The following is a 17,172-nucleotide window of genomic DNA, read 5'->3' as shown; positions in this document are numbered from 1 at the left end:
GGCTGAATCTGTGGCAGCTGCTCAGATGTGTGCAGCACGTGGCTGGGTGTAGGCAGTCATGTCTGGGCTCTGCTGTAAATGTTTAACACACACAGAGCAGTGCGTGGTTGTGGAACGCGGTGGTAGAGCCCTCGTGCCCCTAAACAGTTGGGCTCTGAGGGGTCTGGTGGTGCTGGGGGAATCCCCATGCCATCCTCAGCCCTGGCCCACCTGGACATGTTGAAGGGAGCTGAGAATGTAGGTTATGCTTCCTGCTGGCTATCACCATCCTGAGGAGCTCTCCAGAGCCAAGTGTCTCTGTGATGGATGGTGTTGGGAATGTGGGCAGGAGGTCACAGCTTCAGCTCTCACCTGGGGCTCAGATGAGGAGCTGTGGGGCTGGGCCTGCTCAACTCTGACCTCTCTGGGTTCCTCTGTCTGTGTTCCAGAAATGGCCGAGCGACACAACACCAAGCAGATCCTGAAGCTGGCTCGGGACCTTGTCTATAAAGTGCAGACTCTGATTGAGAACAAATGAAGGACACAGGACAGACGAGGGATCCAAAGAGCCGGGACTGCCCTCCGATGCTTCCTCCTTTTTCCTCTTTCTCCAAGTGCCACACCTGTGGAACTCAGGCAGTGGGACACGTGCCACTGGCTGAGCTGGGAGTACCCTCGGCTCCCCAAGTGCTGTGCCAGGGGCCCCAGCTCAGACCTTCTGCAGTGACTCAACCAAAGATCCATCTAGGTGTGTGTTACCCGTCGGGAGCAGGACCAGGTGGTCACTTCCTGGCCTTGCTGCAGCAGAAGGGCAGCAGGTGTGTGCCCACCACAACTGCCCAGGCATTGCCAGCATCCCAGGGCAGAGCTTGGGGGTGGGGAGAGCAGAACTCCACATCCTTTGTGGCACAGACATAAAGCTGCTTCCTTGGGGCCGTTCCTGGCAGTGGGAAGGCAGCCAGCCTGTGAGCCCAGACAGCACAGGGATGCTGCCATTCCTCAGCTGCTTACCAACATGATGAGGTTCTGCCAGTAACAGGGGGGACTTTGATCACAGAAATTCCTCTTTTGATCTTGTCCCTTGATGCATTGCATCCCCTTCAGTATTTTATTTTCCAAGGCTCTGTTTTCTCCCTGGGATTTTACATTGTTCCTACAATATCTGAGCACACAACAGTTTCATCTCTGGATGGATTTTCAGAACAGCTCCAAACTCAGTACTGGGTTTGTTGTTTTTTCTGTAACCCTCTCTGAACACTGGGAAATCTGGTCCTGACCTCCTCTGGGAACTCCAGGCTGGAGGTTTTCTTACCTGCCTTACTTTAGCTGCTTGTGGTAGGAGTCTGGTCTCCCTGTCATTCCTTTGCAGCCCCTATGAGGAGAGGGCTCCTCAGAAGGCAAGTCAGAGCTCCTGATTATCTTGGCTTTCCCTCTGATGGTGCCTGTCTTCTCCTCTGGCCATTAAGACCGGCTGCTCAAAGCTCGACAGGGCAAACAATCCCCTTGGTGCCTGTGGGTTTTCCATGTGCTGCCAAGCCCCCTAAGCCCACCAGAAGTCTCCAGTTAGGTCTTGGTGGGCTTCCCCCACATGTCTGTGAAGAGAAGAATAGCCCAAGGTCTCTGAGTGGTCTTTGCTTTGGGAAGATGCACTTGTGTGGCCACTTTTCCTGCAGTGGCTCCAGTGTTGGGGCTGGAGCCTGCTGCATGAAGTGCCTCTCAGCTGCTGTGTCCTCAGCCCTGCAGAGGGGTCGGAGTCATTTTTCAACTCAGGTAAAAACAATACAGGCAAAGGAGAGGTGTGGGTGGCTGGAGGGTCGCTGGGGTGGGGGGGGGCTGTGCCGTGGCCATGGGGCAGGCACTGGGTTGGAGCCCTCTCTCTCTAAGGGTACTTTCTCTCAAGTTTTGCTGCAAAAATTTGTGTTCCCCTTCTGTGCAATGTGTGATGTGTGTGTGCTCTCTTCCACTCCTCTGCAAGGGAAGGCCCTGCTCCTGCCTTGCTGCTGGAGTGCTACCCACGGAAGGGAAAGGGCCCTTCCCTTCTCCCGTGGAACATCTGTCTGTGCTGTTTTGTGTTGGCTTGTGGCACGTGTCAGATGTTGCTTGCAGAAAACAGATGTCAATCTGCACAAGAGAAAACTGCTGCTTCAGGGAGGTTCTGTGGAGCGTGGTGAAGTGGTTTGCTGCTTGAGCAAATCGGGTGGAAAAATGAGCACTTTCTGTATGCTGGGACATGGAGGTCACAGCTGGAAAAGGCAGGGAGAGTGGCACATCCTGAACCTTTGGGGGAAGAGGCTGTGGTAAGGGGGGAGAGAAATGGGCAGCCCTTTGCTCCTCATAATCCCAACAGATATGTACAATGATCTAGGAAATTCCTTGCAGGAGTTTCCTGCAGTAAATCCCCAAAGGGTGCTGGTCTGTAGTAGCTCAGGAAACAAAGAGCTTCAGATCTGCCAGTTCCTGTGTGAATCTTCCATCTTTCCACCAAGCAGAGCAAAAAGCTCCTGCCCTCTCTCCATCCCAGGCTATTCCTGTTCCCTCGAGGTTCTAGGACAGAATTGTCCTGTGTAACCTGTCCAGAGGGGAAGGGAAGTGCTCTACCCTCCTCTTCCTGAGGGACAGGAACTGACAGGTCTCCTAAAACACAGCCTGACCAAGCAACATCTCTGACATCTTTGAAGTTTCTTTCCTTGGTTTTTAAACAAAAACAGCCAAGAAATTCTGCACAATATTTGCTGTCTGTATTAACTGAGAGTGTCTTTGGGCCGCTCAATAGCAGTGTTTTTTGAATAATTTCTGAGGGGAAAAAAGTATTTATTTATTGATTGTACCTGACTGTGTGTCCTTGTGTGCTGGCGTGTGAATGTGTGCTGTTGTGCAAATGGAGATAGACATTTTCAATGTTCTTTACAATATCTTGTACATGTTTACCAGAGAATCGTGTCTATATATAATATATATACAGTATAGAGAGAAAAATATGTGAATTAAGTGGGTTATTTTTTGAGGGGGGGGGGTGTGAGAAATCTTTTGCTTCTAAGAACTGTGTGGTTTCTATAGCACCTATTTCATGATGTGCCAGTCTGTTGCTGGGAGAGTTGTTGTGGTGGGGCAACAGGAAGCTCAGAGCAGAACCACCATCATGATCTCAGCTTGGCTTCATCTTAGTTCTGACTTTAAAACTGGAAAGGAAGAAAAAAAGGAGGAAAGAAGCTCTGGTGCTGAGTGTGCAGGAGCTACTCTGCTTGAGCTGTGTGGGGTCTTGTGCCTTGCTTGGGGATTTGCTGGGTGAGAACAGTTGCAGAGTTAGGGTTTGGTGTTGTAGGTAAATTGGATTGTCCAAGGAGGAGTCTGTCACTTAATTTAGGACTAAAAGTGTCTGGCCACCCTGTCTGGGTAGGGAGGGAGTGTCCCTGGCCCATGTAGAGCATTGGAACAGCATGTAGAGCAGCCCCTGCTGCAGGCAGAGCCCCATGTGCTGCCCCACCCCAATCCCTACAAACATCAGGAAAACCATTTGCTCACTAAATTCCTGTGAGCACTTGAGTCTGAACATGTAGGTCCAGCTTTGTGTTCCCAAGAGGTCAGAATCAGTCTGTGACAAACCCTGTGCTCTGGCCCTGTCCATGCCTGGTCCCAGCTCTGGTTTGGACATCTTTCCCAAGTCTCAGTGGGGGCAGCTGTGCTGGGCCCTCCAGGGCAGGTTCTTGTGCTTGTGGAGACCCACAGCGAGACACCCCCAGGTTTGGGGCTCTGATGGCTATAAACTCCTAAAATGGAAGCAAAAGGTTTGTTGTGCAGCTGTTTGTGGGCATTCTCTGGCCCAGCCTTTCCTGCATGGCTCTGCCCCCAAGCTAGACCACCCTGAGATAAAGCCTTGTGCTGGGGTTCCGACAGTGGGAATTGTGGCCTTGGAATCCAGCATGGATCTCTCCCAGCTGTGCAGCCATGGAGGAGAAGCCTGTCACCAGGGAGTGCTTGTCCATATACAGCAATCTTGTCTGGCTCCTTGGGGGAGAGGAATGTCTCACCCCAGCAGCTCCATGCAGCTGAGCCCCCCCCGCAATGGCACTGTGAGCTGGGGACTATCTTTAGCCTGTTGTTGGTTCTGTGGGACCAGGGACTGGAGCTGCTGTGCCTTAAACTGACAGAGGGCAGGATTAAATTGGATTTTAGGAAGAAATTCTTCCTGGTAAGGGTGATGAGGCCCTGGCACAGGTTATCCAGAGAAGCTGTGGCTGCTCCATCCTTGGAAATGTTCAGGGCCAGGTTAGATGGGGCTTGGAGCAACCTGGTCTAGTGGAAGGGGGTTGGAGTGAGATGAGCTGTAAGATCCTTTCCAACTCAAACCATTCCATGCTTTCTGATGAGACTGCTGCATTCTTCCCTGGGGTGCAGCAAGGTTTGCATCCCACTTCCTGCCAGCCCTGTTCTCAGCTCTGGGTCGCTCCAGAGCTGAGCCTGAGGAAGCATGTGCTCCACAGGCTGAGCCGTTCAGCTCCCATCACACCTCACTGAGCATCCGCAGAGCTCTGGGATTTGGGGTTTATCTCATGCTCGAGCTGCTCTGCTCAGATAATCTTGGTGTGTTTAAATCCAGTGAATGTTTGTGTCCTGGCCCCACGTCCCCCTGAGGGAGTGACTAATGGATTCTCTGCCTGCGTTTGAGCTTTCTGCTGATGCAACCTTCCAACGAGCTCCCGGTACCCATCTCATGCAGTCTCTTTAGAAATTGTCTTTGTTCCTAAAATGTGTGATTTTTCTAGGAGTTTTTTTCTTGCTGTGTTGAGTCTGCTTTGCTGTGAACATTTTTCATGAGGACTGAGAGGGTTTTTTACATGGCAAATTCTTGCTGCCTCCCTGTCCTGCTCTCATCCAGTCCCTGACATGGTGAACATCCCTTAGCTTATCCAAATGCACCTTGTAGTGCAACTGGAGCCAGCAGTGGAACTCATCAGCATTGTCACTGATGAGTGAAAAACAGGCCAAGGGAAGGGATGTTCTTGATGTGGCAGGTTGGGATCACAGATCTGCTGGGAACCCATCCATGGGTAAGCTGAGCCCATCCCCAAATCCCACCCTGGAGACATAAGCCTTGTGGCCAAGAACAATTTATGGAATGAGATTCTTCCTATTCTTTGTTCTTTATTTATTTGTTACATATTTTACTCTGCTTGCCTACTTTCCCTCTCTTTACCAGTTTATCCTGAGTAGCTGCCTGGTCCCCTGGGAGCCACTGTGGCCAACAGGTTTCAGAACAGGGATGGGACTAGTTTTGGGATTCTCATCACCTAAGTTTGCTATTGAAAATATCTTATAGTATCTTAAATCACTGCTTTCTATGGGCACTGATCTTCAGCCAATGGGAGCCTCTGAGCCTTTGATCAGCAGGACCAAAATACTTTTCATGTCATCAAAACCTCTGTCTTATTTTTCACTCCATTTGGGATTTTCCCCGAGTACCCAGCACTTCTGGGCACGTCTTCAGCATTTTACTATTGTATGAGCACAAACTGATAGAGAAAGAGCACAATGTAGAGATGGAGTGACAACTTTCTAGCACTGTGGAAGGGTTGGAACTCTGCAGAAGCTGTGTCAGAAATTCCTGTAAAAGTTTTTTCAGATACCCTGAAGTAGATCAAATGTTCCTCCGATCGCGCTCACGGTCAGTACCCTCGTTGCCTGCCCCAAATAATCCCGTTTCACTGATTAAGGCACCTGAATTGTCGTGGTCCCCAGTGACACCATGTTTCTGTTCTCTGGTGGCTGTGTGGGCCACAATTGAGGCTGTTCTGGTGCTGTTCACATAGCTCAGTGTGTGACTTCCTTCTGAACTTTGCCCGAATTCTGAACTTCCCAGGGAATGTTCACTGTTGGAATAGCCATGGAAGTCTTCTAACGTGTCTAATTTTAGATTAGTGATACCTTAAATTCCCGTTCAGTAGTTGAATAACTTCCTTTTATAAATGGATTTTGCACATGGAGGCTGAGCAGAGCCCAGACAGAGCTGCAAGTGATGGTCCCTTCTCCATGGTGGCTCCTGAGCCATCAGTAGTAGGACATGGCTAGGACCAAGGGCACTTTGCATCAACTCTTTGATAAGGGGGGAAAAGCACCACTTATCCTTTTATTTTAATCAATTTATTTTTTTAATCAATGCTAAAATTTAAACTATGCACAAGATCTTAAGTACATGGAAGTTTTAGGAATGGGTGTGGCTTTGCTGCCAAGGACGATAAAGAATTGAAAATCCTGATCCTGGATACTGAGAGAATAAAGATTTTATTGTCATGGCTATGTAAGATTGACTGAAATTCTCAGAAATTCAGTTTCTCCTTGGAGAGTAATTCCCAGGAGCCAGGGAAGGAGAATCTATTTTCCCAAACAGAATTAATGAAAACTCTTGTTGAAAATCCAACAACCTCAGACCCATGATTGTCACTTCCCTTGTGCATGGAGTGTTCTGGAGAGCTGGGCAGGGTGAGTGGGTGCCACAGCCATCACAGGGGGTCACACACCATCCCAGGCTCTTTGGGACAGGGAATTGCCCCTCAGCGCAGGGATTTGAATGTATCTGATGTCCTGGCATTAGACTTTTCTGTTGCCCTACACTGAATTGCTGCTTTTCTCTGTTTTGATGCCATTTTGGTCTCTGGGAGTTGCTCTATCTGAGCTTAACGAGCACTTACAGCTTTTAATCTCTTTGTAGAAGTGCTGCTAATGTTCTTAGATTATCTGAATTCCACACTGTAGTATAATATCTGTTTTATATTATTTTATTCATGCTTTTGGTTTTTTATGTAAACTGTTCCTTATTGTTGTTCAGAAAGAAAAATTAAAGCTCTATTCTCTATGGTTAATGTATTTTCCAATCAATAAGACCCTGGTTGTTCTTTCTGGCTGCGTGGTCCCTGGGAAGGGAGCGAAGAGGGATATCCCGAAAAGGGAGCACCCAAAATGCTGCTTCTGCCAGCACTGGGGGTTGTCTGTGCTGCACCCAGAGGTGCTTGTTTTGGGGGAACAGTGGGATGCTGAGTGCTGTTATCCTTGTTCTGAGATCCAGGTCTCTGTCTGGGGGGGTGATGCCGGATTCCACAGGGCACAGGGTGTCCTTGAGTGTTGTGCCCAAGCATCTCTGTCATGGGCAGGGGGAAGGTGAGGGTTTGCAGAGGCATGACCAGTGCTGGAAAACCAGCCCTCCACATCCCTTCATATCCCAGCATATCCCCCACTGCCCTGATCTCACTGGGAGTGGCCCTTTCCTGTGACTGCCCTTTCTCAAGTTCAGAGCTTGAAGCAGCTCTACACACCCTGAGCCCATTCCAGAGCCAGCCCTCTGCTCTACAGAAGGTGAAGAACAGCTCCACTGTGTCCCAGAATCCCAGAGGGCCCTGGCACAAGGACAGCCTGGAGCTGGGACACAGTGGTGATGGTTTACAGCTGTGTGTGATCCTCCACTGCCAGTGGAGGATGTGGAAGGCAAGGAAGTGCTCTCTGAACAGGACCTAAAAATGACCTTGGACTTGATCTCATTCACTTGCCTTGGTATTTCCTGGACTGATCTCCAGACCTTTAAACTGGCACTGATAGGACTGTCTTTGGAGCCTGTGGAGCAGACAACAGGAGGGATAAGCTTTTCATTAAAAAACATGACAATGAGAGGAGAGAGGGAGGACGAGCCACCCCTGGGTCCCTGCCACTGCTCAGGGCTGGCACTTGTCACCCCTGTGGACTCCAGAAAGTCTTTGGGTGCTTGCAGGGCTTCCAGCTCTCCCCAGGGTGGGTGTCGTATGTGGGAACAGGGAACATTCTTAACCACCTTTCATCAGCGCTGTGCTGTCTGTTCCTGCACTGGGGAGTCAGGAGGGATGTACAGCACCCCAATGTCAGGTTTAAACAGCACCAAGTTTAACTGCATTTCTAAAAATGGGAGTACAAGGAAGAATGGATGCTCATTCCAGATTCCTGCCTCTACATACTTATGAGAAGAGGCTTAATTAAATAAAGCCTGGTATTTAATTAATCCTTAATATGTTTGCTTCTTGGGGCATGTTTGCTCTAATGGCCCAGCCCCAGTTTCCAGTGCAGGCTGAGGGTTTGCAGGGAGCTCACAGCTCAGAACTTCAAAAGCTGATGAAGACACTCCCCAAACATGCAGCATTTGCAAAATGTCAGAGTGGGATTCAGCCAGCCATTGTGAATGTGTTAATCACTGATATTAATTGGCAATCTAATCACCAGAGGCCAGGTCCCCAAGGTCCCAAAGCAGGAATGCTCTGCATTCCCTGTGGGGAGAGGCTGGCAAAAATCCTGCTGTTCAGATGGAGGAAAGTAAATGATCCTAAAAGTGAATTTCATTAATTTTTAACTGGGGATACTTTCTCACAAAAGCAGATATCCTGAGGTAGTGCTTTGAAGTGCACGGAAATTTCCATTGGAGTTGCCACCTCCATGCAGCAGAGGAGACAGCAGCCGGAGCAGCTCTGGAGAGGCTGCAGCTCTGTGTGCGGTGCAGGAAGGAAAACAACTCCAATCCCTTGCAAACAAGGGCTCTTCAGGAGATGTCCACCATCAGCAGAGTCAGAAGATGGGATCTCCTCCAAGGGGTGGTGTCAGCCCCAATACTTTCCATAGACAATTTTGATCCTCTCCATCGTGAGCCAGAGCCTTCGGCTGCCCATGCGACCATAGTGGATGAACCAGTTCACTGTGACATGTGCCAGGGCAGCCCAGCGGTGGCTGGGTGGGATGGGGGGCACTGGGAGCTGTGCTGGTGACCCCAGCTGTGAGTGCTCGTCCTCACACACCCTCCTGCCAGGCTCAGGCGCCGGCAGCTGGGGAGGACCCGGAGTATTTATAGCCTGTTGTTAACATGCATGAATGGACATGCTGAATCCTGGCACACACCGAGGACTTGGAGGCTGAACATCTGCTCAGGTGTCCTGGCAACACCCCTCGTACCTCTGCTTTCTTAAGGTGTTCCAGTATTTCAGAGAGGCTTTTTCCAAAGGAAAATAAAGCCAAAAATACAAAGGTCAACCCATAGCTGGGGGTAGCAATACCTGGGTTGATCCTGAAGAGAGTCCCAGTTTGCACAGACACCACTACCTGACCCTGCCATAGCCTTGGGTCCCTACCCAGCCCAGCAGCATTGGGAGCTGGAGGACTGTACAACTGGAATGGACTTTGCCAGCCTGGGCTTGGGAGTCTCATGGTATCAGAGTGGTTTGGGCTTTGAGGAAGGGACCGTAAAGTTCATCTCTATGCCCTGCCATGGGCAGGGACACCTTCCACCAACCTGGCCTTGGACACTTCCAGGGATGGGGCAGCCACAGCTTCTCTGGACAACCTATGCCAGGGCCTCACCTCACAGGGAAGAATTTCTTCCTGAAATCAAATCTAAACCTCCTCTTTATCAGCTTAAGTTCTCCTTTTGCTCAATTAAGTGCTCTGCCTGAGGTGGAGCATTCTGTGCTCTGGCATTTTCAGTGAGCTTTCGGTGTACCTCACAGCCATGAAAAACAAGTTCAGATCCAAGAGACAACAGAGCTGGGATGTGTTAAGCCAGTCCTTAAGCACAAGGAAGTAGCGTGCTTTTTCCTGGAACGTTTCTCAGGAAGAGAAAGCATTTCTGCAAGGCCTTTAGCAGCCGTGCTGGAATGACATGTGAGCACTCAGAAGTTATCAGAGAGCTCTTAGATGTGATAGTGCATGCAGCGAGATCATCCGTGCTGGTTCCGTGGATTTGCCGAGCAGATTCCAGAAGTTCAGCAAGGCTGTTCCTCGGAAGATGCTGCTGTCACTGCGTGGGGCTCAGGGTTCGGGGCACGGTCTCTGCTTTAGTGACTGACCTGGCCCTTGGGTGGATGAGTTTGAGCTTTTTTTAGTTCAGCAAATGGAACACGGATCCTCGGCTTTATCACTGTGACTAAGGACGTGTTGTTGTTGGCGGAGTTACAGGAGTGCACTGAAATCTGAGTCACTCTTCTGCTTGGGAAAACAAAAGCAGACTCCCAGGGAATCTGCATCCCTTTGTTCTCCCCACAGGCCCCCACGCCTGACTGTGTCCCTGATAGTGCTGGGACCGGGATGGGGCCATGTCCTCACCCAAACCAGCACAGGTAAAACCACCAGAGACTGTATAATTGGCCAAAATCCCACACCCACTGGTTTTTATCTCTGATGCAATAAAACCTCTGCGACAGTGCAATCTAACAACCCCTTCCTACTGGAGAGCATTATACATACAAATTTGATGCTCAATTATCCTTGTTTTTTTGTCAAAGATTTCTTGGCTCTGGCTGCTTTCAGCAGCTGATGTTTGACAGGCTCTGCCTTCCCAAATTTCTCCTCTCTGGAGGAAGAAGTATTTTGTGGACACTGTGGAATAATCCTAGAGGTCCTGTTGGAGCGATGATGCTCCTTCTATGGCCTGGCAGAGCTCAGCCTTCACAAGGGCACAATGGATGCTCCAAGACATCGGAATGTGTGTTTTACAGACTCTTCCCCTTAAATCAGGATACTCTCTCCTGTGTTCCTTCCCTCAGTCCTGCTCCTGAGTCTAACTTAGGGGTGGGAGAGGCAGCAATGGGAGCCCTATGGCCAGTGGGGTTTTATTGGGAAGGCAGTGCCAGGGCTGTGCCCTCCCTGTGCTCTGAGCCAGGATGCTCTCTAGCTCTGCACTGATTTCCATGGTGGATGAAGAGGAAGAGGTGGGAAAGAAGCTTTTAAGGTCTGCTGCTGTGGTGGTGATGGGGAATGGGAGGATTTCCTGCTTTCCTTTTTGTGGATTATCTACAGTGGGCATGAAGCACCTTCCTACAGTGCTCAGTGCCTGAAGAGTGTGGAGAGCTCCTGGCTGGTTCCTCCTGCGGCTTATCCTGAGCCGTCATGGATAGTTTTGGCTCTGGTGGGAGCAGTTCTCTGGTGGAGCATTGCAAGGCAGGACACTGAGGTGCTTCCTACTGAGAGCCAGAGCACTTCAACTCCACGTAGGCCTGGGAACAGCAGTTCCCCTGATCCAAACAGAGTGTTTTTGAATACACCTCCACCTCTTCAATAACAGGAGCAACTGGCTCAGCAGGAAGAGATGGAGACTGTTTGTGGCTGGAGCAAAGGAGGGGATCCTGCCATTGCAGCCACTGTGGTCAGGCAGAGGTGGGACAGGAACAGCTGTTCACCCCCATGGCAGCAGAGCAGGGGTTGTGGGGTTTGCCTGTGACCTCCCCACCCACGTTTGCACCTGCCCTCAGGTTTGCAGGTGTGTGACACGGATGTTTGGCAGTGGCTCCATGTGCCATATGCAATTAACCCATTTCTCCACTGCAGGGCACTGACAGACTGTGCAAGAGGAACCAGATCATGGAGCAGCCCTGCTGGTGCACAGAACGTTCACTGTTATTCACTGGTTTATGTTTTATGCTTGGTTCTGAAGACATCCCAGCCTGAGAGTTAATTGTATGGTGGAGAGGAGAAACAGGGGCATTAGTCATCTGAGAAGCGGAGCCTTTTGTTTGAAAACTTCTCATAGATAAGGGGCCTGTCATTTTTTCCAAGTGTATATTGCTGCATATCATCACACCAGCAGCTCTGGTGGAGTCATAAATCAAAGGGTCAAAGCTCAAATGTCTGTGAGGTGGGTCTGGCAGCGTCAGTTCACTATTGCCCTCCACACTGCAGAGTGCAATTACAGCCCTAATTTGCATACGTAGGGTAGGGTCTGGAGCACCAGGAGCAGCTGAGGGAGCTGTGGGGGCTCAGCCTGGAGAAAAGGAGGCTCAGGGGGGACCTTCTCACTCTCTTCAATTTGCTGACAGGAGGGTGGAGCCAGGTGGGGGTCAGACTCTGCTCCCAGGGACAAGGGACAGGATAAGAGGGAATAGTCTCAAGCTGTGCCAGGGGAGGTTTAGATTGGATATTAGGGAAAATTGCTTCCCCCAGATGGTTGTCCAGCCATGGAATAATGGGCTGCCCAGGGCAGTGATGGAGTCACCATCCCTGGAGGGATTTAACAGACATGTTGATGTGGCGCTTGGGGACATGGGTTAGTGGTGGCCTTGGCAGTGCCGGGGGAACGTTGGATTTGATGGTCTTAGAGGGCTTTTCCAAACCATAATTCTATGATTCTAAAAGAGCCAAAGTGGTGGATGGCAGTGGGGTGGCAGTTCTACCCTGTTCTGGAGCTTGGGTACAAGGGATGATTGTGACAGCCAGGGGGGTTCCTGTCATTGCAGCACTGCAGGTCCCATGGTTCCCGTCCTGTGCTGGCCCCGCACTACAGCCGTTCCCTTTCCCACATGTTTGGGATGTCCCCAGGTCAATAAGAGCTGGGTGAGGGTGAGGATACAGCCCCTCTGGCTCTGCACTGGAGGCTGGTGGAGCCCAGGCCTGTTTGGAGCTGCTGCCTCTGCCCCTGAGCGCTGCAATCCCGCCGGAGCAGCTCCTGCCCCAGGCCTGCCAGGGCTTGAAGCATCCACAGTTTCTGTGGCCACTTGGAAGTTCCCAGGTCTCATCTCCCCAGGCATTTGCAAAGGCACAGCAGAGGCTCCTCCTCAGACAGTGGGAAATGAGGCAGCAGCTTCTTGGGAACACGACTGCTCTTCTTGAAGTCTCCATTTGAATGGAGCTTCCTAGGGGCTGTGGAGCCTCTGGAGCCTGGCTTGGCCAGTTCTCTGCCTCTGTTGCTGCGTGTAGGTGTTTTTGTTTGCCATTAAGCGGCTCCTGAATAACTGATCAGATGGTTTCATTGCTCTCCAATACTTGCTGAAAGCCCTGTTTGCTGGAGCAGGGATTCCCAGCCATGGGTGGAACAAGAACCACTTCAAAGAGGTGTAAGAGGCAGTAACACCCTCTTTGCAGAAGCACTGATCCGAGCCACGGATCACTCTCATCCGTAAAGGAGGTGCCAACTGCCAGCCACAGCCTGAGCTGCAGGGAGGGTGCTGGGGGGAAAGGTGCATGGTGGGTTGGGTTATGGCTTGGCTTCTGGAAAAGAGAAAGGCAAATGAGTCATGGAATTGGGATCCCTTTGTGTGGTGAAGATAAAAGGGTTGTTAAGGTGGGGAAAACACCTATATTATCCTGATTTGGGAGCGAGGGGGATCTGTGGGAAAGGGATCTTAATTTAAATGGGATGTGGGTGTATACAACAAGGGAGGGGATAGAGGAGATGAGGCGAGCTCTGTACTTCTGAAGCTGTTGCAGGGCTGGGTGCTTTTGCTGCTGAAACCTTTCCGCTGGCTCCCATCCATGCACCTGCTCAGAGGCAGGTCCCATGCACCCGTACGGCTCTCTTGGAATGGGGCATGGAGAGATCCATCAGCTCCATCGGCTCAGGACCCCAGTGCCCACAACTGACGGGAGATTTGGGCTGGTTAACAGCAGATGGGGGAGTTCCCCATGGAGGGCAGGGATGCAGAACCTGCTGCCTGATCTTTCCAGGTCCTGCCAAGAGCTGGGACGAGGACATGGAGCTGCTTCTCCCTGTGCCATGGCATGATCCCAACCTGCCACTGCCATGCTCACTGTCAGCCGGGCTCTCCTGCCTCCTGACATGAGTCACGGCCTCGCTGCCCTCGGAGCTGACCTTGGACTCCTCTGTCAGGGAACCACACCTTTGGTAACGACAAAAAGCAGCATTTGGAGCATTTGAATTGCCACAGCCATGGCACAGAGGAGGTGCCTGCGGGCAGATCCAGTGGCTTGGGTGCCGTTTTCAGGGGGGGACTGGCTGAGGAGAAACGTTCCCTGTTCTGAGAAGAAACATTCCCTGGTCTGAGTCGCAACTGTTCACTGGTCTGAGTAGCAAATGTTCCCTGTCTGAGGAGGTTCTCTGTGGTCTGAGGAGTTATGCTTTCTGAACTGAGCTCCTGCAGCTCCCAGCCTACAATGGCTGTGCTGCCCTGAGGGGTGACAGAAGAACAGTGGTGGGCTGAGGGGATTATTGTCCACAAAAACAGATTTGTTACCCTGTGTGCAACAAGCCAGTAATGACACACTTGAGAGAGACACTGATTATTTATTTCAGAGTTGTGCAGCCTGTATGCTCGATGGTATTTCACAAATCCAGCACACCCCACCGGACTCTCCCTGCTGTTATTTATACACAGAAATTCAGTAACTTTCCAAGTACAGGCCCTCTATTAGGATTGGTCAGTAATTTCCATACAAGTTATGTAACCCCAGTTAAATTCTATGTATGATCAGGGAAAGGGTCTTCATTTGGGCAAGGTCTTTTTGACCTGGAGGTGTGAATTTAGTATTTTAACGAACATAATCCAACTATAGGATATATGGACCTTGAGTATTTTGCCAAAGTAGCAATGTATGCACAGACATAGATCCACATCTTGATTTACATACATAAAGCTTGTTAGTTCCAGGATGCCTTTGACTAAGAGATGCAGCTGCTGCCTATTCCACTGATTAGAATCACAGAATTGTTAGGGCTGGAAACAGATGGGTATCTGGAGATTATCCAACCCACCCTCTGCTAAGGCAGAGTCACCTGGAGCAGGTGACACAGGAACTTGTCCAGGTGGTTTTGGAATATCTCCAGAGAGGGAGGCTCCACATCGTCCTTGGGCAGCTGTTCCAGGGCTCTGCCACCCTCCACGGAAAGAAGTTCTTCCTCATGTTGCATTTTAGTTTGTGGTCATTGCTTCTTGTTCTGTTGCTGGCACCACTGAACAGGGTCTGGCACCATTCTCTGACAGCCCTTGGAGATGTTTGTATAGATTGATGGGATCCCCTCTCAGTCTCCCCCAGATTAATCAAGCCCAGCTCCCCCAGCCTCCCCTCGTAAGGGAGATGCTCTAGACCCTTCATCATTTTTGTGGCCTCTGCTGGACCCTCTCCAGTAGCTCCTTGTCTTTCTTGTAGTGAGAAGCCCAGAACCGGGCACAGTAAAATAATCTTGTCGCATCCCATTTTACACCACCTCCCCTCTCCAGGACGCGGGACCGGGACTCGAACCCGCGTCCCCCGCGCGGAGCAGGTGGAGCGGGGCGGGGCCAATCGGACCGCGCTGTGCGGGGGGAGCCCCGCCCCGCGCCCGGACCGCGCGGTCGCCATGGCAACAGCGGCGCTTCCCGCGGGGCCCCGCGGCCGCCGGGGCGAAGGGGCCGGACCGGCACCGGGGCGGGACATTCCCGCCTCCCTCCACCGCCTCCCGCCGCCTCGCAGCCCCTCACCCGGGGGAACGCGGAGGGCCGGACCCCGCCCCGCCCCGCCCCCGGCCGTGCCCGGCCGCCGCTCGCCGCCGCCGCCGCCGCGGGGGAAAGGCCGCTGCGCTCCCAACTTCACGCAACTTCCCCGGTGCGGCGGAGCCGGCGCAGCCCCGCGCCCGGTTCTTCCTGCGGGAGCTGTCGGTGGCTTAGCTGGGTAAGTGGCGGTGGGGAGCCCACGGTGAGAGGGGTAGGACAAAGGCGGCCGGTGCTCGCTCGCCCTTGGGGCCGACACGGGACCACCCCCCGTGTGCCCGGGGCTGGCGGGCAGCGCGGGGCGGGCCCCCGGGGCGCTCCCGTGCCGGCGGGTGCCCGCGCTGCTCCCGCATGGCCCCGCGCCCAGGTGTCGGACCCCTCGCTGCTGCTTTCTCACTGCGTCAGAGCCGGGGCTCGTGTCCCCGCGTGCTAAAAAGAGGTAAAAAGCCTTCCCCCTTCTGTGCTTTTAATTCGGTGGCTGGAGGTGAGGATGGGGTTGTAGGTGGTTTTGGTGGCTGGTGGGGATGATGCGCTGGCGGTTCTGGGGATTTAGAGCGTTATTTTGTAATCCAGGAGGGCTGCAATTATCTGTTCCTCGCTGGATTAGGGATGATAATGTGCTTGGAGGTCTTAAATGGACAAATAAAGATGTTATCCCCCCTTCTCCCTCCCCGGTTTACAGCCGTGTGGCTGCTCCTTGGGCAGAGCAGGAGGGATTCAGGCATTCCCGAGAATGGTATGTGACTCGTTTATGCCTTGGATTTCAGGAAATATGTTACCTGCTCTTTAAAACTACTTTTAAGTGCCAGTTTGAGGTCATCACGCTGGTTCTTTTTAACTGGGGATGCGCATATCGTATAATCCTAGCATGGTTTGGGCTGGAAAGGATCCTAAATCTCATCTCATCTCATTCCACACCCCCTGCCATGGGCATGTATTTTTATTTTGAAGGCACTAGGGTGGACAGATTTGTGTTGTTCTCATGTTACTCAGCTCATTTGTCCGTTTTCCCTCCTAACACCAAATCCAAGTGATTTACATGTGCACAGAGGGACGTGGAGTTCTGCTTCTGGGTGGAATTACTGATCCAAAAGATCACGTGGAGGTCAGTTCCCAATTCCCTGAATTTACACGGAGTTCTGCGCTCGGATTTGGGAGGGAACAGCGCCGGGATTCTGAATGGGAGAAGCTAATCTGTGAAATCCCAGAATTTCCTGTGTGGTGCTGCGTGGAGTCGGGTGGAAAGCTTTGCCTTCCTGAGCCTGTCTGCAGCATTGTTGCTGTTCTTGCCTTTCTCCCGTCTTGAGGTGGGAGATTAATCCCGTGGATTCAGGTATTGACTTGACTTCTATTTCTGTGGCGTAATCCGTGTGATTCTGATTTGTGTGGGGGGAATGGGATTAAGGGAAATCACAGTTGGCAGATGGCGGAGCTCCTCTGTGCCATTAGGAGAAATCGTAACCTTTGATTATACCTACAGATCTGATTCTCTGGAGTTTGGCAGTAGAATTGCATTCCAGATCAAATATTGCTCGTGATAAAATACCGGGATCGCGTTAAAGGAGCTGCAGCAATTGGTGTTTTGTCCAAACTGGTGCTTTACTCCGGGGTGGTAATTGCAGGCAATTTTCCCGGTCGGCTGAGAGGTAAACTCTGTTTCCAGGGTAACTGGGAAGTTGTTCAGCTGCTTCTGAGGTACTTTTAGCCAGAACTGAAGGTTGTTGGTATTTTCTTTTCCTTGTCTCTCCTCCGCAAACCAGAAGGATTTGCATCTTTCTAACAACCAAATGAAAATGGGAGTTTTCTTTGTTTCCCTGTGACGTTGGCAGGGTGTGGTAGGGAAGCAGACAGTGTGTGGCAGAAATGCTAATAAAGTTGCCTGGCAGCTTAATCCAGGTAAAGATTTTCTCAAAAAAAAAAAAAATCTTTCAAGAATTTATAAACTTTTTTCCCCTTCTTTTGGATTTTTTGTTAGGCTTTTCTTCACTGCATGCTA

The 17,172-nt window shown here is 51.3% G+C and overlaps 2 protein-coding genes across 8 annotated transcripts in view; both read left to right on the top strand.

The window, feature by feature from the left end:
• The window catches only part of SGSM1 (small G protein signaling modulator 1), a 39,073-nt gene extending 32,225 nt beyond the window's left edge, over positions 1 to 6,848 (top strand). For all 4 annotated transcript variants that reach the window (XM_032706044.1, XM_032706045.1, XM_032706048.1 and 1 more), the window contains one exon: positions 429 to 6,848. In XM_032706044.1, the coding sequence (XP_032561935.1) occupies positions 429 to 517 (89 nt within the window). In that variant the 3' untranslated portion in view covers positions 518 to 6,848. The remainder of the gene's footprint in view (positions 1 to 428) is intronic.
• An 8,252-nt stretch (positions 6,849 to 15,100) lies between these two features.
• Positions 15,101 to 17,172, top strand: part of KIAA1671 (KIAA1671 ortholog) — a 71,188-nt gene continuing 69,116 nt past the window's right edge. The window contains exons 1-2 of one of the 4 annotated variants that reach the window (XM_032706041.1): positions 15,101 to 15,357; positions 16,208 to 16,281. The gene's annotated coding sequence lies outside the window, so the exon portion shown is untranslated. Of the gene's footprint in view, positions 15,358 to 15,858; positions 15,913 to 16,207; positions 16,282 to 16,323; positions 16,510 to 17,172 lie in introns of those variants that run through there. The other 3 variants (XM_032706042.1, XM_032706040.1, XM_032706043.1) reach the window with 3 other exon arrangements.

The sequence above is a fragment of the Chiroxiphia lanceolata genome, chromosome 18 (assembly GCF_009829145.1).
Source record: "Chiroxiphia lanceolata isolate bChiLan1 chromosome 18, bChiLan1.pri, whole genome shotgun sequence".
Classification (NCBI taxonomy): Eukaryota; Metazoa; Chordata; class Aves; order Passeriformes; family Pipridae; genus Chiroxiphia; species Chiroxiphia lanceolata.
The sequence above is the reverse complement of the archived record's forward strand: the minus strand, read 5'-3'. Positions and strand labels throughout refer to the sequence as shown.